This window comes from Leucopleurus acutus, assembly GCF_964270905.1.
Source record: "Leucopleurus acutus genome assembly, chromosome: 4".
NCBI lineage: Eukaryota > Metazoa > Chordata > Mammalia > Artiodactyla > Delphinidae > Leucopleurus > Leucopleurus acutus.
Window position 1 is genome coordinate 81,027,764 of NC_139146.1, and position 15,962 is coordinate 81,043,725.

The following is a 15,962-nucleotide window of genomic DNA, read 5'->3' on the forward strand; positions in this document are numbered from 1 at the left end:
AAGTGTGTATCTGTCCCTTTTCCTCTTCTCTTCCTTCTTTCTTGCCCCAATTCTCTTTATTCCTTCTTTTTTCTCTCAATCTTGCCAGATATTTGTAGTACAAATATAGAAAGATCTGCATATGCTACAGAGAAAAGAAGAATGTGTAGTTTACAAACTCTCATAAACAACCTGATATAATTAAACCCTATAAATTTCATGGTCTATCAGTCACAAAGATTGTTTACTGGTTACATTTAATACTCAACAAGGATAGTTTAGTCTGTGATTTAGATCTTGTAGAAAATGAAGCAAATATCATTGTTAATTTACATTACTTCAAAGAATTGGTTAATGGTCAGATGTCCTCTTTGATAAGAGTGAATTAAACAGGCAAAAAAATACAATATCCCAAGGCATCTTAATGGAACAATGTTAAACTAACTTTGAATAAGGAACTACACTCTGGTAGTGTTACTGGTACCTAAAAACATTATAAAACATATGTTTTAGGTGACATTTATATATGTTGGGCAATTGATCTTACTACTTTTTAGAATACAGAGCCATGCCTTTTTTAAATGACTGATGATAGAAAAATGGTGAGGAGTATTTTAGTAGGAGAAGAGAATTAGCTTTAGAAGTATGGTTTTCTGTTGTCCTGTTTTGAGAAATTAATTTATTTCATTGTTTTATTTTTCTGTTTTCTGAGTAAACCTAAAGGTAGTACTTGCTTAATTGGTAATTAACATTTTTACAGGAGACTGATCCAGATTTCAACACCTTTATTATTATTTAATTTGCAGTGATGTTTCTTATATTTTGGAAGAAAATAATTCTGGAAGAGCATAATAATTTATCCATGCAGATTAGTATCAGTTGTTTAGAGTATTAAACCAATAAACCTGAATTAATGTAGTAAGACTTTATCAAATATATGGCAATATAGTCTGATTTTATAATTTTTTAAAAATTGCTACAAAAAGAATTTCAGTGACATCTTTGTATAGGTAAATGGGAGAAAAAGTAAAGGTTTATGGTATGTGACAAGTTCTCCTCTGAATTCCAGAATGTATCTGGTCTTGTAAGATTTTTCAGTCTTGATTCAAATAAGCATGTAGTGTCATCAGAATGCATTTGCTCTTTCAACAGCGGGTTATCTCTTTTATTACAGTACTGATATAAACATAATTTATAGATTTTATGTATATGACAGAAGTTCATTTAAAAAAAGAATTGATATATCTTAAAAATTAAACAAAAGTAGCCTATTAAAATTAATGATTTCACAAATTAAATGATGCTTAGTAGATAAAGGCAATTTTCAGATAAATTGTATTTTTCAATGGCAGGTCTATCTGGCCATTTGCAAGTTGGACTTTATTATGTTTAGTACAATAAGCTGTTCCTTTATAGCATTTGTTTCCCCTTAATCAGTGGTTTTGCATTGTATCTAAGTGACATTGAATGGCCTAGACTTAGAGAATACTATGAGGTAGGATGTATGTGCCCAGGCATGTAAAAACACACACATAATACAGTCGGCCCTCTGGATCCATGCATTCAGCATGAATGGATATGGAGGGCCAGCTGTAAGGCACTTGAGCATCCATGGATTTTGGTATCCACGGGGGATGCTGGAAACAATTCCCCATGGTTTCTGGTCAGTACTCTCCCTCACCTTAAAGCCAGGGTGAATTCTTTCAACATTGGCACAGGAAACTCAGGGCACAAATCACACAAACTTTTAAGGTAGTTAATGGGAAAGAGGAAATACAGAAAGTTTTGAGAAAGCCAGCATGCGGCCAAAAACAGCAGGTATGGCCATATGGCAATTGAATTAGAAAAGGGATTCTTGCCATACTGTGGTCCAGAAGGTAGTCAAGCCCAGGCAGCCATCAAGGAGAGAGGATTTATTTAATACATGTTAAGTGTTTCATATCGCCTCTTTCACTGTTCAGTTCCTCAGAGAATTGAAATCTGTTGTACCGAATAGATACTGAAGAATTTTCTTACAGAAAAAATAACTTCTAAAGTAATTTCACTTCTACATTTAGAGATCACTATGCCAAAAGCACATTTATTTCCAAATAAAGCATTTGCAAAACAAAGACCTTTTTTGAAAAGTATAAAAGTTTTGTAAGGCTAAAATTTAATGACATTATTTTATTTTAACAACACATTTGGTGAAATTATGTAAATTTTTTAAATTCTCTACTTTATCCAAGACATTCTGTAATATTGTAGTTAAAATTGTTTGTCTAAGAAGTCATTAACCTGTAGAATAACAGTTTTCATAAATTCTTGAAATACATTTTCCTTTGAAAACAGCTTGCTGAAAATGTGTTTTGGTTCTCACATTAGCTCTCTAAAACTCATCTGACCTACAGAAGAACAGGGGCTGTACTATTAACAGTCATTCTTAAATGTATTATTAGTATATCATGCTGTTACAATTTCAGCAACATTCTTGGACTCTGGTGTATGTGTTTGTGTGTATGTGTATGCTTTTGTATGTTTTAATTTGGGAATGTGTCCATGATTTGTCCCTTATTGTCCTTATCTTGAGGGAAAATGTGGTCTTTGTTGAGGACGCAGAGAGACCCACAAATATTTCCCCTTCTCTGGTCTCCACGCAACACACACACACTCCTTTGTTATTAGGGCGATAACAAACTAGCCTCTGGTCAGAATGAAGACAATGTTCATATTTCAACCTTTGTGTTCTCTGGTTTGTTTCTCCTTATTGGCAATACCACACTCTTATTTTCCATGACCAAATTTTTTGAACAACAGCACAACAAAAAGATAACCAATTACTCAAACAAACTAATGGCTAATAGTTTAAGTATTGATTGCCTCCCTAATAACATTTTTTCAAATTGGATTATTATGTTTATTTTGAATAAAGAGAAATTATATGTCTATGTAAAAAATATGAACTTGTAGTCAGTTTCTTATTGGACTGCAAATATTATACTCCAGTTGAAATTAGTTTACATATATTTAACTTAATAGAATAAGGCCAGATTTTCTTGTTTTGAAATCACTTTTTTTCAGGGCATTTGGTTATTTCTTTACTTAAAAATCTAGCTTCTAACCTTTTCCAAAAAAATTCAAGTTACATAAAAGTAAAAAAAAAACATAATAAACATCACTGCCTCTATCACTCAAATGTTAAAACTATTAGTATTTTGGCACATAGCTTTCAGTAATTACTAAAATAAAGCACATGGCTAAAGCCTCTTTCATCTGCTTCTGGTCCTCTGTACTCACATATGAGAGGCAATCACTAATCTGAGTTTGATGATTTTTCCCATTTCATTAAAAAAATTGCATACATATATGTATCTGTCAAAAATATGTGTATTATAGTTCAAAGATGTATAAATTCTTCACTTTACTTTTTCACTAAACTTTGTTACTGTGGTCTATTCTGTTGACATATAAAGATCTACTTCCTCCCTCTTGACTATTTTATAACATTTCATCATATGAATAAGGAACATTTTATTTATTTATTCCTGTATTGACATATATAAAGTTCTTTCTACATAATTTTTCTGGTATTCCATTATTGCTGAGGTTTAAGTAACAGTTACATAATAATCAGAAATATTTACATACTTTGGATTTGCTCTTTTAGACCACTTAGCAAAGCACTCGACTGTTTTCCACTGGAGATGTTTTCTTTTTCAATTATGCCTCAAATATAGCCAAATGGCAAATAATTCAAGATATGATTTTTAACATCAAATGTAATTTGTTCAAAATTTACATTAATCTTTCTCATAACTAGTCACTTCCATTTTGTCTCCCTGTCATCCTGAAGAATGAAAATGTAATTTCCCAGAGGCTTTAAGAATTGAGGGAGTATTAAATGTAACTGAAATTAAGTGATTAATAATTTACTTTTGGGTCATGAATCAACTTCATGGGATGCTAAGGATAATTTGCAACCCCAGAAGCACTAGCAGTAACAATGCACTTTTTAAGACTTAAGAACTCTCAAAGGTTGGCTGCCCAACCTAATTAAACTTCAGTTTTCTGATACCAAATTTATTTCTTCTTTGTCCTGAATTTCCTCAGATCTTCTTGACAGGAAAATGTCACTTTACCTGACAGCTGATAGACAGGTTATGTAGCACCATAATTGGAGAGAAAAAGATAGCTTAAAGCTACTTGATTTAATGGCTATATGTATGGCTTTTTCTTTCTTTCTTTTTCTTTTTTTTAAGGTTTCTATGACAGACACAAAAGGCCCTAGCAAATAGGCCCAGTGCCATTTTTTTCCTGCTTCCTCTAGGGGTGATTATCTTACTCCATCAATAGTGCTGTCAGAAATTGGGCACATAATTCAGCATTTAAATGAACAAGCAATGTAATATTTCCTGTCTCCCAGTGGAATGCTTTGCAGCTCACATTCTTCTCTGTCACTCGCTCACTCTTGATGTATGTCCCATATCCAGTCCTTGAATGCCTTCTCTTCCTTGTGTTTCATTGCAGATGTTGGCTCCGACTTGACACCTACTTCATTTGGAGTTTTATAGGACCAGCGACCTTGATAATTATGGTAAGAACTCCTAATTAACTATGTGTTTCCCAGGTCAAGAAATAAAACTTTCACTATCCTTGTGCTGTCTATCTTTAATTTACATAGAGTAATTTTGGGAAAGCATGTACTTATTTGACCCTATATAACTCAAGCAATTAGACACTCATTATAGTCTACTTTTATATTGTAAAATACTTAATCAAAACCCTTGGGAGAAGAAAACATGCATTTGCAAGGGCTTATGCAGTACTGTGGCCCCTCAGGGGCCTGATCTAGCATAATCCATTTCGTTTTATAGGTTTTAAACAGTGATGACTTTGTTTGACAAAGAGTACATTTTCTTTCTTTTTCATTTGGATAATTTGAATTATGAATGGAAACAGAAATTGGAAATGTGGCAAAATAACCTTCCTGTTCCTTCCAGTTTTGTTTTTATATAAATCTCAAAAGCTTTAAAATTTAAGAGGATTTCACTTGAGAATGATAAGTAAGTTAGGTAAGCATTCTGGAATCATACTTTCTTTTTTTTAATTTTTAAATGCATAATATCTTGATTTCAAATATGCATTATTTATCCTAATTGAGATACTATTGGTAGTATATTATTTATATACTTACCATTTTAAAATACAAAATAGCCCCAAGTTCTGGAATATATAAACGAAGCAGGTGACAAGGGCAATTCAACATGTGCTTTTCTATACAGTTTACATATGTGTGATATTTGAAATGTACACTGGAGCTTTTATTTTGTTTTGTTTCAAATCATATGTTCTCTCTTGGTCCAGTGATATAACAATGTCAGTGGGGGTTCCCTCTACTTTAATCCTAATTTGTTGTAGCATCAAAATTTAACCAGCATTTTATAATCCTTTTGACCTAGCTATTCAAAAATATTATGATTTTTGTATTTATGTTTTGTAATGTAGCACTTGAACAGTAAATCAAGGGCCATGTTTAAAGGGTAGATATAGTAACATACCTGGAATAATTACTGTCTTTTTAAAAAATATATACTTGAAAAAAAAAATATATATACTTGACTTGACTTTGTCTTGCAGTTTCCATATCATCATTCCAACTGCTGCTGATTTTGTATGTGTGTGTATTTGGCATAGCAGTGCTTTGTAACTCATTGGTATCCCGAGTTCCCAAACTGGCCTCTTGCTTTTACTAAAATACTAGGCAGTCATCTATGATCCAATTCCTTTATAAGTGTAGGAGAGCTAATTTCCCAGAACAACTCATCTGTCATAGAGAATACACTTACTTTTTTCTACTCCAGTTATGCAATATAACAGTACCTTTTACATTCCAGCTTAATGTAATCTTCCTTGGGATTGCTTTATATAAAATGTTTCATCACACTGCCATTCTGAAACCTGAATCGGGCTGTCTTGATAATATCAAGTAAGTGATTTTTCTTTTTCTTTTCTTTAGTCTACCTTACTTTGATACACTAAACTATCTCTACTTTTCATTGTATTGAAATCTTATGGCAAAATTATAAGGATCAGTGTGTTGTCTTTGCTGAATAAGATCATTTATTGACTATTGAGGTGACTTGATCTGCCTGCAAATAAGTATAGTGAAGTTCTGTCTTCAAAGAAACTTTTCCCCCTAAATTCTTATTTACAGTATGATAAGTTTTTATTAGATGCATTTATTTATTTTGTCCAGGGCAGACTATTTTGTTAGAGCTATAGCCACACCAGTACTCAACACGCCATCTCTCCCTTCAGAGCAGTGTGAAGAGAGTGAGATGGTGGCACCTGCAAGTACCAAAAGGGGGATTTTTACACCAGAAGAGAGGAACCCTGAAATTATTAACCTGGGTGTTTGCAGAGGAGCTGTTGTACAGCTGCCCTCCTCTCCTCCTGAGAGAGAAAAGGAGACCTCAGCTCCCTAATGTAAAATCCTATTGTATACATATATATGGCTCCAGGTTGTACCCCCTTTGAAATGTTAACATTTACCTCTTGGGAAGTAAATCTCTCCATAAGACTGTCACTACCTATTCCATCATCTTTTAATTCCTAAGGTTTATCCTTTAACCCAAATTCTACTTTTTTATCCTCAAAAACCTGAACCATGCAGAGATATGAAAATATCCACAATCCTTTCCTCACTAGTAGTACTTCTTTTATATATATGCAAAAAGAAGACAATTTACATTTTCTGGGGAAAAAAAATAGTTCTTTAGTGTAACCAAAAATTTTGTCTTATTCCCTTAGAGGCTGTGACACTTGAGAAAGAGTAATGTGAACATGTACTTTAGTCATTAATATATATTCTATATTAAGTAGCATTTGTATACGATTTGCCTGTGCTATGTGTTAACTTGGTTAAATGTTTTTATTTAAATGAATGCACTTTCAGAAGTTTCATGAGGTCTCCTGTGACTTTCATGTGCTACTGACATTCTCCTTGAACTACCTCAGATAGCAGCTATGTCACCCATTTTTCATCCTCCTACATTCAGTGCCTGACATAGTTCCTTGCCCATAGTAGGCCCTCAATGAATGTTTATAGATTAAAGTAATACATTAAAGACTGTAGTGACAGAAGTGTATTGACATTAAGTATTTAATTTTGTTTAAGGGGTCATCTGTCTACATTAGTTGAAAAGGTAGCTAAGGAATTAGAAAAAATAATGTAATGGAGCAAACTAGAAGTAATCTACTATGAGTAATAGTCTTTTGTACTTCTTAATGTTGCTTAGTTGAGTCATTATACTGTTGAATTATGTACAACTAGACTGCCCTTCTAAAATGCAGTATTAGTTCCTTGGACCGTTTGCTCCTGATAATATTGAATTTGGATGGTTAAATAGGCACATAAAATATAATTTCTTTATCTTATCATACTCTACTCACTTTAGTATAAATTGCATCCTTATATCTATTATTGTGTAATATAAAACAAAATGCATATAATACTCTATTATCATTTTTGTTATGCTTTTAAAGTACTATCAGAAAGAAGTGAATAATACTTTTTTATGTAACAGCTTTTACCAGATTAAAAATTTCAAAAAGGCCTTGTACTTAGTACAGTCACATATTTAAAAGATAGATTTGTATTCTCATTATTCGTATGTATTTCTTTAGGTAATATGGGTTGAATGTCTGTGATATTACTATTTAGAAAAACAAACACACAAAAGCTAATAAATACATTTAATGATATTGATGGCATCAAACTTTATATTACAAAGCAAAATAAAGCCTTAAATGAGACTGTCTTGATTTGAATTCTGTCTAAACTGCTTTATAGTTTATAGCCTTTGGAAAGTTTATTTAACCTTGCTCAGGCTTCCTATCCTCTTTAAAATGGGTATAATAATGAAACACACCCAGCCATCAAATGCACAGAGGTATGTAATCAGTCTTTGATGATGCTTTTTAAGGAAAAATCAATAAGGCTCAAGGAGAGAAATTAAGTAGCTATTAGAAAGAATATGGAGCGTGGTTTTAAGATGGAAAAAAAGGGGATATAGGGCTTCCCTGGTGGCGCAGTGGTTGGGAGTCCATCTGCCGATGCGGGAGACGCGGGTTCGTGCCCCAGTCTGGGAGGATCCCACGTGCCACGGAGCAGCTGGGCCCGTGAGCCATGGCCATTGGGCCTGCGCGTCCGGAGCCTGTGCTCCACAAGGGGAGAGGCCACGGCAGTGAGAGGCCCGCGTACCATTAAAAAAAAAAAAAAAAGGGATATGGATATGCTGATGGGAAGGAACCAGTAAAAAATTGGTAGAGATAGAGGAAAGGAAATCAGTGTTATAGACATGACCTGAGGAACTATAGGGAATGAGATCCAGAATAGCGGGAGAGTAATTCCACTCCATTCAATTTCATGAAGGACACTTTTCTACTGAGATAACAGAAGCCAGCTAGGAGGATCCTTTTCTACTCAGACTAGATAAAATAAATAATAGGCGTGATGTAGATATGTGGTGGAACCAGGGTAGAGCAGTAAATTGAGGGATTTCTGCCTACTCTCCTCTACAAAGTAGGAAAAATGATCATCTACAGGATATGAGAGCGTGCAGGAGAGAGATAATAAGAGAGAAATCTCAAGAAAATAATCCTTAGAACTTTCCAGAATCTGAAGGACATTGTATTTCATTTAAAATATGTTAACTATTTAATAAGTGCTTGTAAAAAAATCACCAGGGCATAATTGATAAGGAAAGAATTTAAGAAAGGTTTAAGCAGAACACAAAATTTGGCATCCTTTTTGTTGTTAACAAAAATAAGGATCTGTATAATATGAATTTTTAAGTGATATTGGGTGATGTGAGAGTATTTTAAAGACATAGCATCATTTATTTGCAATGTCTTCTTTTTTTAGTATAGGGAAGGGGCATAAAAGTTAATAATGTTTTCTTGGGGTTTTTTTTGTAAAGTGATGAATAAGATGCACCACCTTGGGCAGTTTATTGAGAAAATAAACTCACCATATAAGGCCTTTTGCTGGTCAGTGTCTTTCTAAAACCATCATTTATCAAATATTTGTTACTTTAATTACACACATTCTTTCACATAGAAATATCTTCTTTATCTAAAATGTGCTTGCTTCTCCCCATGTTCACTACCTTTTTGGCCACCATGAACTTCTGCAAAGCTGCTTCAGTGGTCTCCTGACAGTTTTCCCCATACTGATTCTTGCTCCTACCTTCATTAGCTAGAGTGATCTCTTGAAAAGTTTAAATCTGATTATGCAACTCTCTTGGGTAAAACTCTTCAGTGATTTCCAGTTACTCTTACACTAAAGTCCAGACTTCCTACCATGGCCTACTTAGCCTTCCTGGTCTAGTTGTCCCTTTTTAAGCCATGTGTCCCTCTGGCCATTCTGGGTGTAATCACTTGTGCTTCAGGTCTTATCTGCTGCTACTCTACAGATTTTCTTTTCCCTAACACTGCATGGCTAACTCTAATTTACTCTAATTAATTTAATTATTATTTTTAAATAATTTAATTGTATTTTAAATTTACTTCACAGTCATCATAATAAACACCTTTTGATATTAGTATAAAACATTCATTTCGTTGGCTCATTACTATATTAATGATATACTCTGGGAAAAAATAATAATAGAGTAAATTCCTATAGTTAACGTGATTACAGAGGAAATGAGGTACTCCAAGTCTCAGATTTAACTACAAAAGTACTTAAAACTAAATAATGCATTTCGGTTTGCTGTTTGCTTACTTGTCCTTTGTCTTCTTTTCATCAAAATAGGTAATTATATTTGGAGGAAAAAAGTAATTCCAGTCATTTGAATTTTCTGATTTAATTTCAAACAAGTTGAAATTGGAGCTTACAGTAATCATAGCAAAAATCTAATCTAGTTCTTAAAAAATAATATAAATATAAATAAAACAGTTAATGAATTATCAGTACAAAATTAATTTATAGTATCGCTGTAGTATTATGACAGTTAGAACTTTAATTCTTGAGGAGCATTTATAGCACGCTTGACATTTAACTTAGAAATAAAAATTGATCACTTCTGTAGTTATCAACTACTTCTCTTGTTGAAAAAATATTTAACAGCATCACAAGTACTTTGCAGAATTAAAAGAAATAATAGAAGCTTTTAGGGCTAAGAAAGAAAATTGGTGCCCTTATGGAGAGACAAGGAATCTACTAAGCTTCCCTTTCCTATGTCTGACCCTTTGCCCTTTTCCAGGGACAGACTTCTGCATCCAAGATTCTGATTTTGACCTAGCCCAGTTTTCCAATTTCTGGTATCTCCCCTTAACTTGGGTTTTACATGAGTGATGGGCTGGCAAACACAATGTCAGATCATTTAAAGAAACACCTTTCACTTTCCTTCTTTCCTCCCTGTGCTCTAATTGCTAAAGGAAGGTGTAGTGCTAAAGAGGAGCAAAAACTCGTGTCATACACAGTTTCAATTTGGATTTCAGTTCAGTCCTGTGATGGTTATATGATCTTGCAAGTTACATCATGGCTCTCAGTCTCAGTATCTCCTCAGAATTGGGAATAATTGATTCTACTTTGTAGAGTTTTGCTATAATTAAATATAATCATATATGTATAGCATACAGCTCATAATTCAGTATTCATACAGTATGGTTTGATTATTTTTAACCACTCTATGTGGAAATATATTGCTACCTTTGGTTCTCTGTGTTTTCCTTAGTGAAATTTGCTCAACTCCTTATCAAAATCTCATTAGAATTTGACTGGCTTTGTTTCTTATGTAGTGTCATAAAGAATTTGCCTGATATGATCCTTTTTTTTTTCTTAAGCCAAAGTTATCCTATTGTGAAGAATTGGCTCTAGGAGTGAAATGCTCATTTGATTAATAAATAGGAAGTTCTGTAGTTAGCTCTAAATTAAAAAAAAGAAGTGTCTCAGTGAACTTGGGCACCTGCCATACATAATGAAATCTAAGAAGGCTTCTGAGTAGCTTTAGGGATGAATAGAAAAACGTTTTGCCTTACCAGTATCCATAATAACTTATTTATTCCTTAAGAAGGTAACTTTTGCTTTGTACTGTGTTTCCAGATATTAGTAGAAACAGTTAAGTAATTTAGCTTGACTGGTATTACATTAGTACTTCATGGAGTTAAATGTGGTAGGGTTCTAAAAAATTGAAGGTGAAAAAGCAGAATGATATAATCCTGAAAAATGCAACAACATCACAAAAAATTGTCAATGCTTTAATTTTTCTTTATATTAATATATTAAGATGGAATTATATATATATGGCCTGCTTTTCAAAATGGTAACATTTTGATACCGTAGTCAGAGCAATATCTTAAAAAGAGTTTGATCCTTTATGAGAATAGTAAACCTAATTCTGAATTATACTTAATAAAAATATTCATCCACTTCAATGTTTTCTGGATGAGTTTTGAGGAAAATATTTATAGTACTTTCTCATTCTTCTTAAAATATTAGCTAATGATGTAAAAAGGTGGAAATATTGTTTTGGGTTTTTAAACAGGAAGCTCAGTATAGTTTATATAGTCCATGCCGACTTTTAAAAAAAAAGTTATGTCTCCATTCACTTGACTTTATTCGTTGTTTACCTTCCACCACCAAAACTACTCAATTTAAATGAAAACATCACAAATTTCTAATTATTTTAAAATATTTCTAAATATTTAGAGATGTGTTTTAAAACTGTCACGTCTTATAAAAAGATTCCAGGGCCAACACACTATACTGAAGATGTGTTTTTTTCCAAACCTTTTTAATCAAATATACTTTTCAACACACACACACACATTGAACACTTTAGTTCTTGAGTCAGAACTAATAATTGATTTATTTTATTCATTGTTATAAAATACTTTTTAAGAAATTCTGAAAGGAATATCATCTGTTATCTCATTTTCCCCACCTTTCCTTCATTTCCTTGTTCTGTGGTTAAATATCACTGGAAATGTGCCATAACATTATCATAAATGATCCAGGTGTATTTGAAAAGTAATACAATCTAAACAGCACTGTTTGGAGCCCTGTGTATTGTTGACACCACTAGAGTCGCTTCAAATAAGTTAAGAACTTCCTTAGGTATTACTTTAGTTACTCCTTTGCTGATTAACTTAATTTCAATTAACAAGCATCTAACAATCACTTCTATGGAAAATGAACTGTAGCCACTGGCTCACAAAGCTGTACATTCGCCAAGTATTGTTGCCAATCTCATTGTATTATGCGTTTTACGCTGTAGTTTTAACTTTTCTGAAATGTTAAAAGTGTTAGTCTCTGTTTTGAGGCTTTCTCTTTAAAATGTATTCAAATCCCTATGTGATCTTTCTAGGAACCAGGTGTTTTATGTATCACTGTATTTGGCATACTTCATACTCTGGGAGCTGACACTTGAGAAAAAAACAGTTTGAAGGATGACTGTCACAGGCACACTGGAACTGTTAAGTGTTATACCTTGAGATCAAATAATTCTTTCACTTTTCCCCAAAATAATTAGGTTTATATCAGAATTAGGACAGTCAATTGCAGCCTAAGGATGAGAGACTACCTAAGGGAAAAATAATTCTTCTTTATGAGAAAAATGTAAAATTTAGCAGCTCCTGTGTTCTTTATATGTGGCTGGAGTCAGATTTCCTTTGTATCCTATATGAAATGTGCAGTCAGCTTTGGGAAAGCTTGGTAATCAGAATTGTATTATGAAACCAAAATTTCTGAAGTAATCGTACACACAACAGCAAAATTAATCTAAAATAAGTAGTCATAATAAGGCTGTAGTTTTTCCCCCCAAATAGTTCAGAGCAAATATTCACTTAAACTTTTATAAGAGTGGAAGAGATCTGAGAATAATTATAATTAAATAATATTTGTATTCCATATTATTCACAGATTTTATTTAATTTTTAATGTATAAACTTTGATATGATTTTTTATCCTTTAATTATTCATTAATTTATTTAATAACCAAGAAGTGCTAAAATTTTGGATATGTTTTGAGGATAGAACTTACAGAATTGCTAATTTATTTTACGTAGACTATAAGAGAAAGGAGTGGAGTGTGATTCCAAGGGTTTTGGCTTGTGGTGCTGAGATATGGAACTGTAGAAAAAAATCACATTAGGGGTAGATTAGGAGCTTTGGGGGAAGTGGTTAACAGCATAACTTTGAAAGACTTACTAAACATTACAGTGTAGATGCTGAGTAGGCAGTTGAAATAATGAAAGCTGAAGATTTAAGTCTGGATTCATTGGTATATAGATTTTATTTTATTTTATTTTTGCATTTATTGGTTTTCAGGTTTTATTTATTTTCAGTATTGATTTTGTTTTATATATCTTTATTACTTTCTATAATGGTAAATGATCCTGTATTTTTATTTATGAAAATGATATATTTCCTTTTAAAACATTAAGCAAAGTGAGATATTTTGGGGAAAAAAAGTAATAATGTAAAGGTGGTATGCAGAGGTGACAAAAACTTGAGATAGTGATTTTCCAACCAGACTGGTTTCTGTCACTTAGTCACTGTATGTTTCTGTTAGGATAGCGTTGTTATGAGTAGCAAATGCTGACCAGTATAGGGCCTAAATCATAATGATACTGATGATTTACAGAAACTAAAATCCAGTGGTAGGTGGTTCCATAGTTGGTTTAATAGCTCGGTAATGGTAGTAAGTACCTAAGCTCTTTCCATCTTTTATCATCCTTAGCATGTTGGCTGTTGTCATTCACAGTGTCAACGTGTGGTCCAAAGATGGCTCTTTCAGCTCCCATCATCATATCCTTTAGCAATTGTGTTCAAAAGCAAAAATGAAGGGAGAAAAGAATGCTTTCCTCAGAAGCCTTTTCTCATGCCTTTCTCTCTCATGGTCAGGATGGAAGATATTTCCCAGAAGCTCCTTGCTCATATCACATGTCTAGATCACATGACCACCTCTTAATGCAAGAGAGTCTGGGAAAGCAGGGATCTGGCAGAGGGGACTGGCTCAACCCTGTGGGCAGGAACAGGCCAGTTTCAACATTTGCAGAACTCAGGGCAAGAGTACAAAATGATAAATTAAACATATCCTAACCTCCTACTCTAACAGATATACCTGGAAAACCACCTGGAAGGCCAGGATTGAATTTAGAATCCTTCAGTTCCCTGGAGTTCCATGTCGGGATATGGCCATTGACTCACTACCCATCTTCCTTCTCTTCCTACCTCGACTTCCATCCCACACCATGTGGGGCCTCACACAGGCATGGGGATACTGCAACCAGCACATCCAACTTGTGTCTGTCTCTCCCACAAACAGCCAGTGCTTGGCCACCCCTCAAATGTAGGAGTGTGGGTACTGGCTACAATCTTGGGAGAACGGGTCACAGTAGATTTTGTTTTAAACCCATGTGACTGGATAAAATAAAGGGATTGACGTAGACATATAAAAAGAGAAGACCAAGGACTGAAACCCTGGGTCACTCTAACTTTTGAGATCTTGGAAATGCAGAGTCTACAAAGTAGATTTAGAAAGAGCAGCCAGTGAGATAGGAAGAAAGTTAGAAATCCTGGAAGCTAGGCAATGAAGCATTTCAATTAGGATGGGGACTTACACTTGACCACTGGATTTAGTAACTTGGAGGTTCTTGTGTCTTTGACAAAAGTTGTTTGATGAAGCCTTATTAAAATGGTTTGGAGGCAGATGGGAAGAGAGGAGTTAAAAACCACATGTAAAGACATCTCTTTTCAGATCTTTTTCTGTAAATAAGAGCTAAGAAATATAGTAGCTGGCGAGAAATGTTGGATCAAGGGCATTTTTTTGTTTTGTCTTGTTGATTGGTTAGTTTTTAAGCATGATAGAGATTACAGCCTCTTCCTTTTAATCTGGTATGAATGGACAATTAATTGATGCAGGCAATAGAGGGGAAAATTGTGTGGTTTCTGCATTTGAGTAGGCAAGGGAAGATGGACTCTAGTGTACAGGTGAAGGTAAGAAGGAATACAGGCAAAACAGTTCATCCTTTATATGATGAATTTTATGACTGAGTTCTGTTAACTTATTGACCAGCAGATACTTTCCTTTAAAGTAATGCAATAAGTTATCATGACTCATAAGCAGTAATGACTCATTGTGTTCAGAAACATTCATCTACTTGGAAAGAAAGTTATATCATCTTGAAAAATACAATGTTGTTACAAGATTTCTTTAATCCTCTATTTTCCCTTTTACATTAATATATATTAATGTATATACTGTTATAAATTTAATATTCTGCTTATAAAATCTATATCTATATGTAGGTATGTGTGTATGTATGTATATTATGTACTATGCATACACTATATATAACCTATATACTTTATATAAAATGCAAATGTCCAAATACTTTGTTGATTAGTAAAAATAGTTTATATTTTGAACATATTTAGTAACTTTTATGTGTATTTTTCATTAATTTAAGAAACAAAATCAATAGATCATACAGTTTGGAGAGGATTAATCATCAATAAAAATTACTTAAGCAACAAAATTCCTTTTCCTTCAAGAAATAATAAGATACACATTTTTATACCTGCAACAATCTTTTAGTTAGCTATCTTCCTGAAAATAAAATACAGAGTTATATATATATTATAAAATTTTATCAAATATACTTTACAGGATAGCTGAGTGCTAATATACCTTTTGGGATATAAAATGAACATTTTTATTACTCATAAATGACTGATTATATATGCAGAAAAAAACCTAAATGGAAATGCACTAAAAAGTTAATAATGGTCACCTTTTAGTGGCAAGATTGCGTGTACTTTAAAATGTTCTTTTTCATGGACTTGAGTGGTGTTTTCTGACACCGCTTCTGACACCAGTTTCATGTTGTTTTTACATACACCAGCTGAATGTCCAACACCAACTAAATTTCCAGCAATTCAATTCAATTCTAACACTAACTCATAGAATTAGAGCAGATCCCATAGGTTAAGG

The 15,962-nt window shown here is 33.2% G+C and overlaps 1 protein-coding gene across 10 annotated transcripts in view; it reads left to right on the top strand.

Moving 5' to 3' along the window:
* The window catches only part of ADGRL3 (adhesion G protein-coupled receptor L3), an 860,202-nt gene that overhangs the window by 777,196 nt on the left and 67,044 nt on the right, over positions 1-15,962 (top strand). For all 10 annotated transcript variants that reach the window (XM_082838915.1, XM_082838914.1, XM_082838913.1 and 7 more), the window contains 2 exons: positions 4,486-4,552; positions 5,853-5,944. In XM_082838915.1, coding sequence (XP_082695041.1) covers positions 4,486-4,552; positions 5,853-5,944 — 159 coding nt within the window. The remainder of the gene's footprint in view (positions 1-4,485; positions 4,553-5,852; positions 5,945-15,962) is intronic.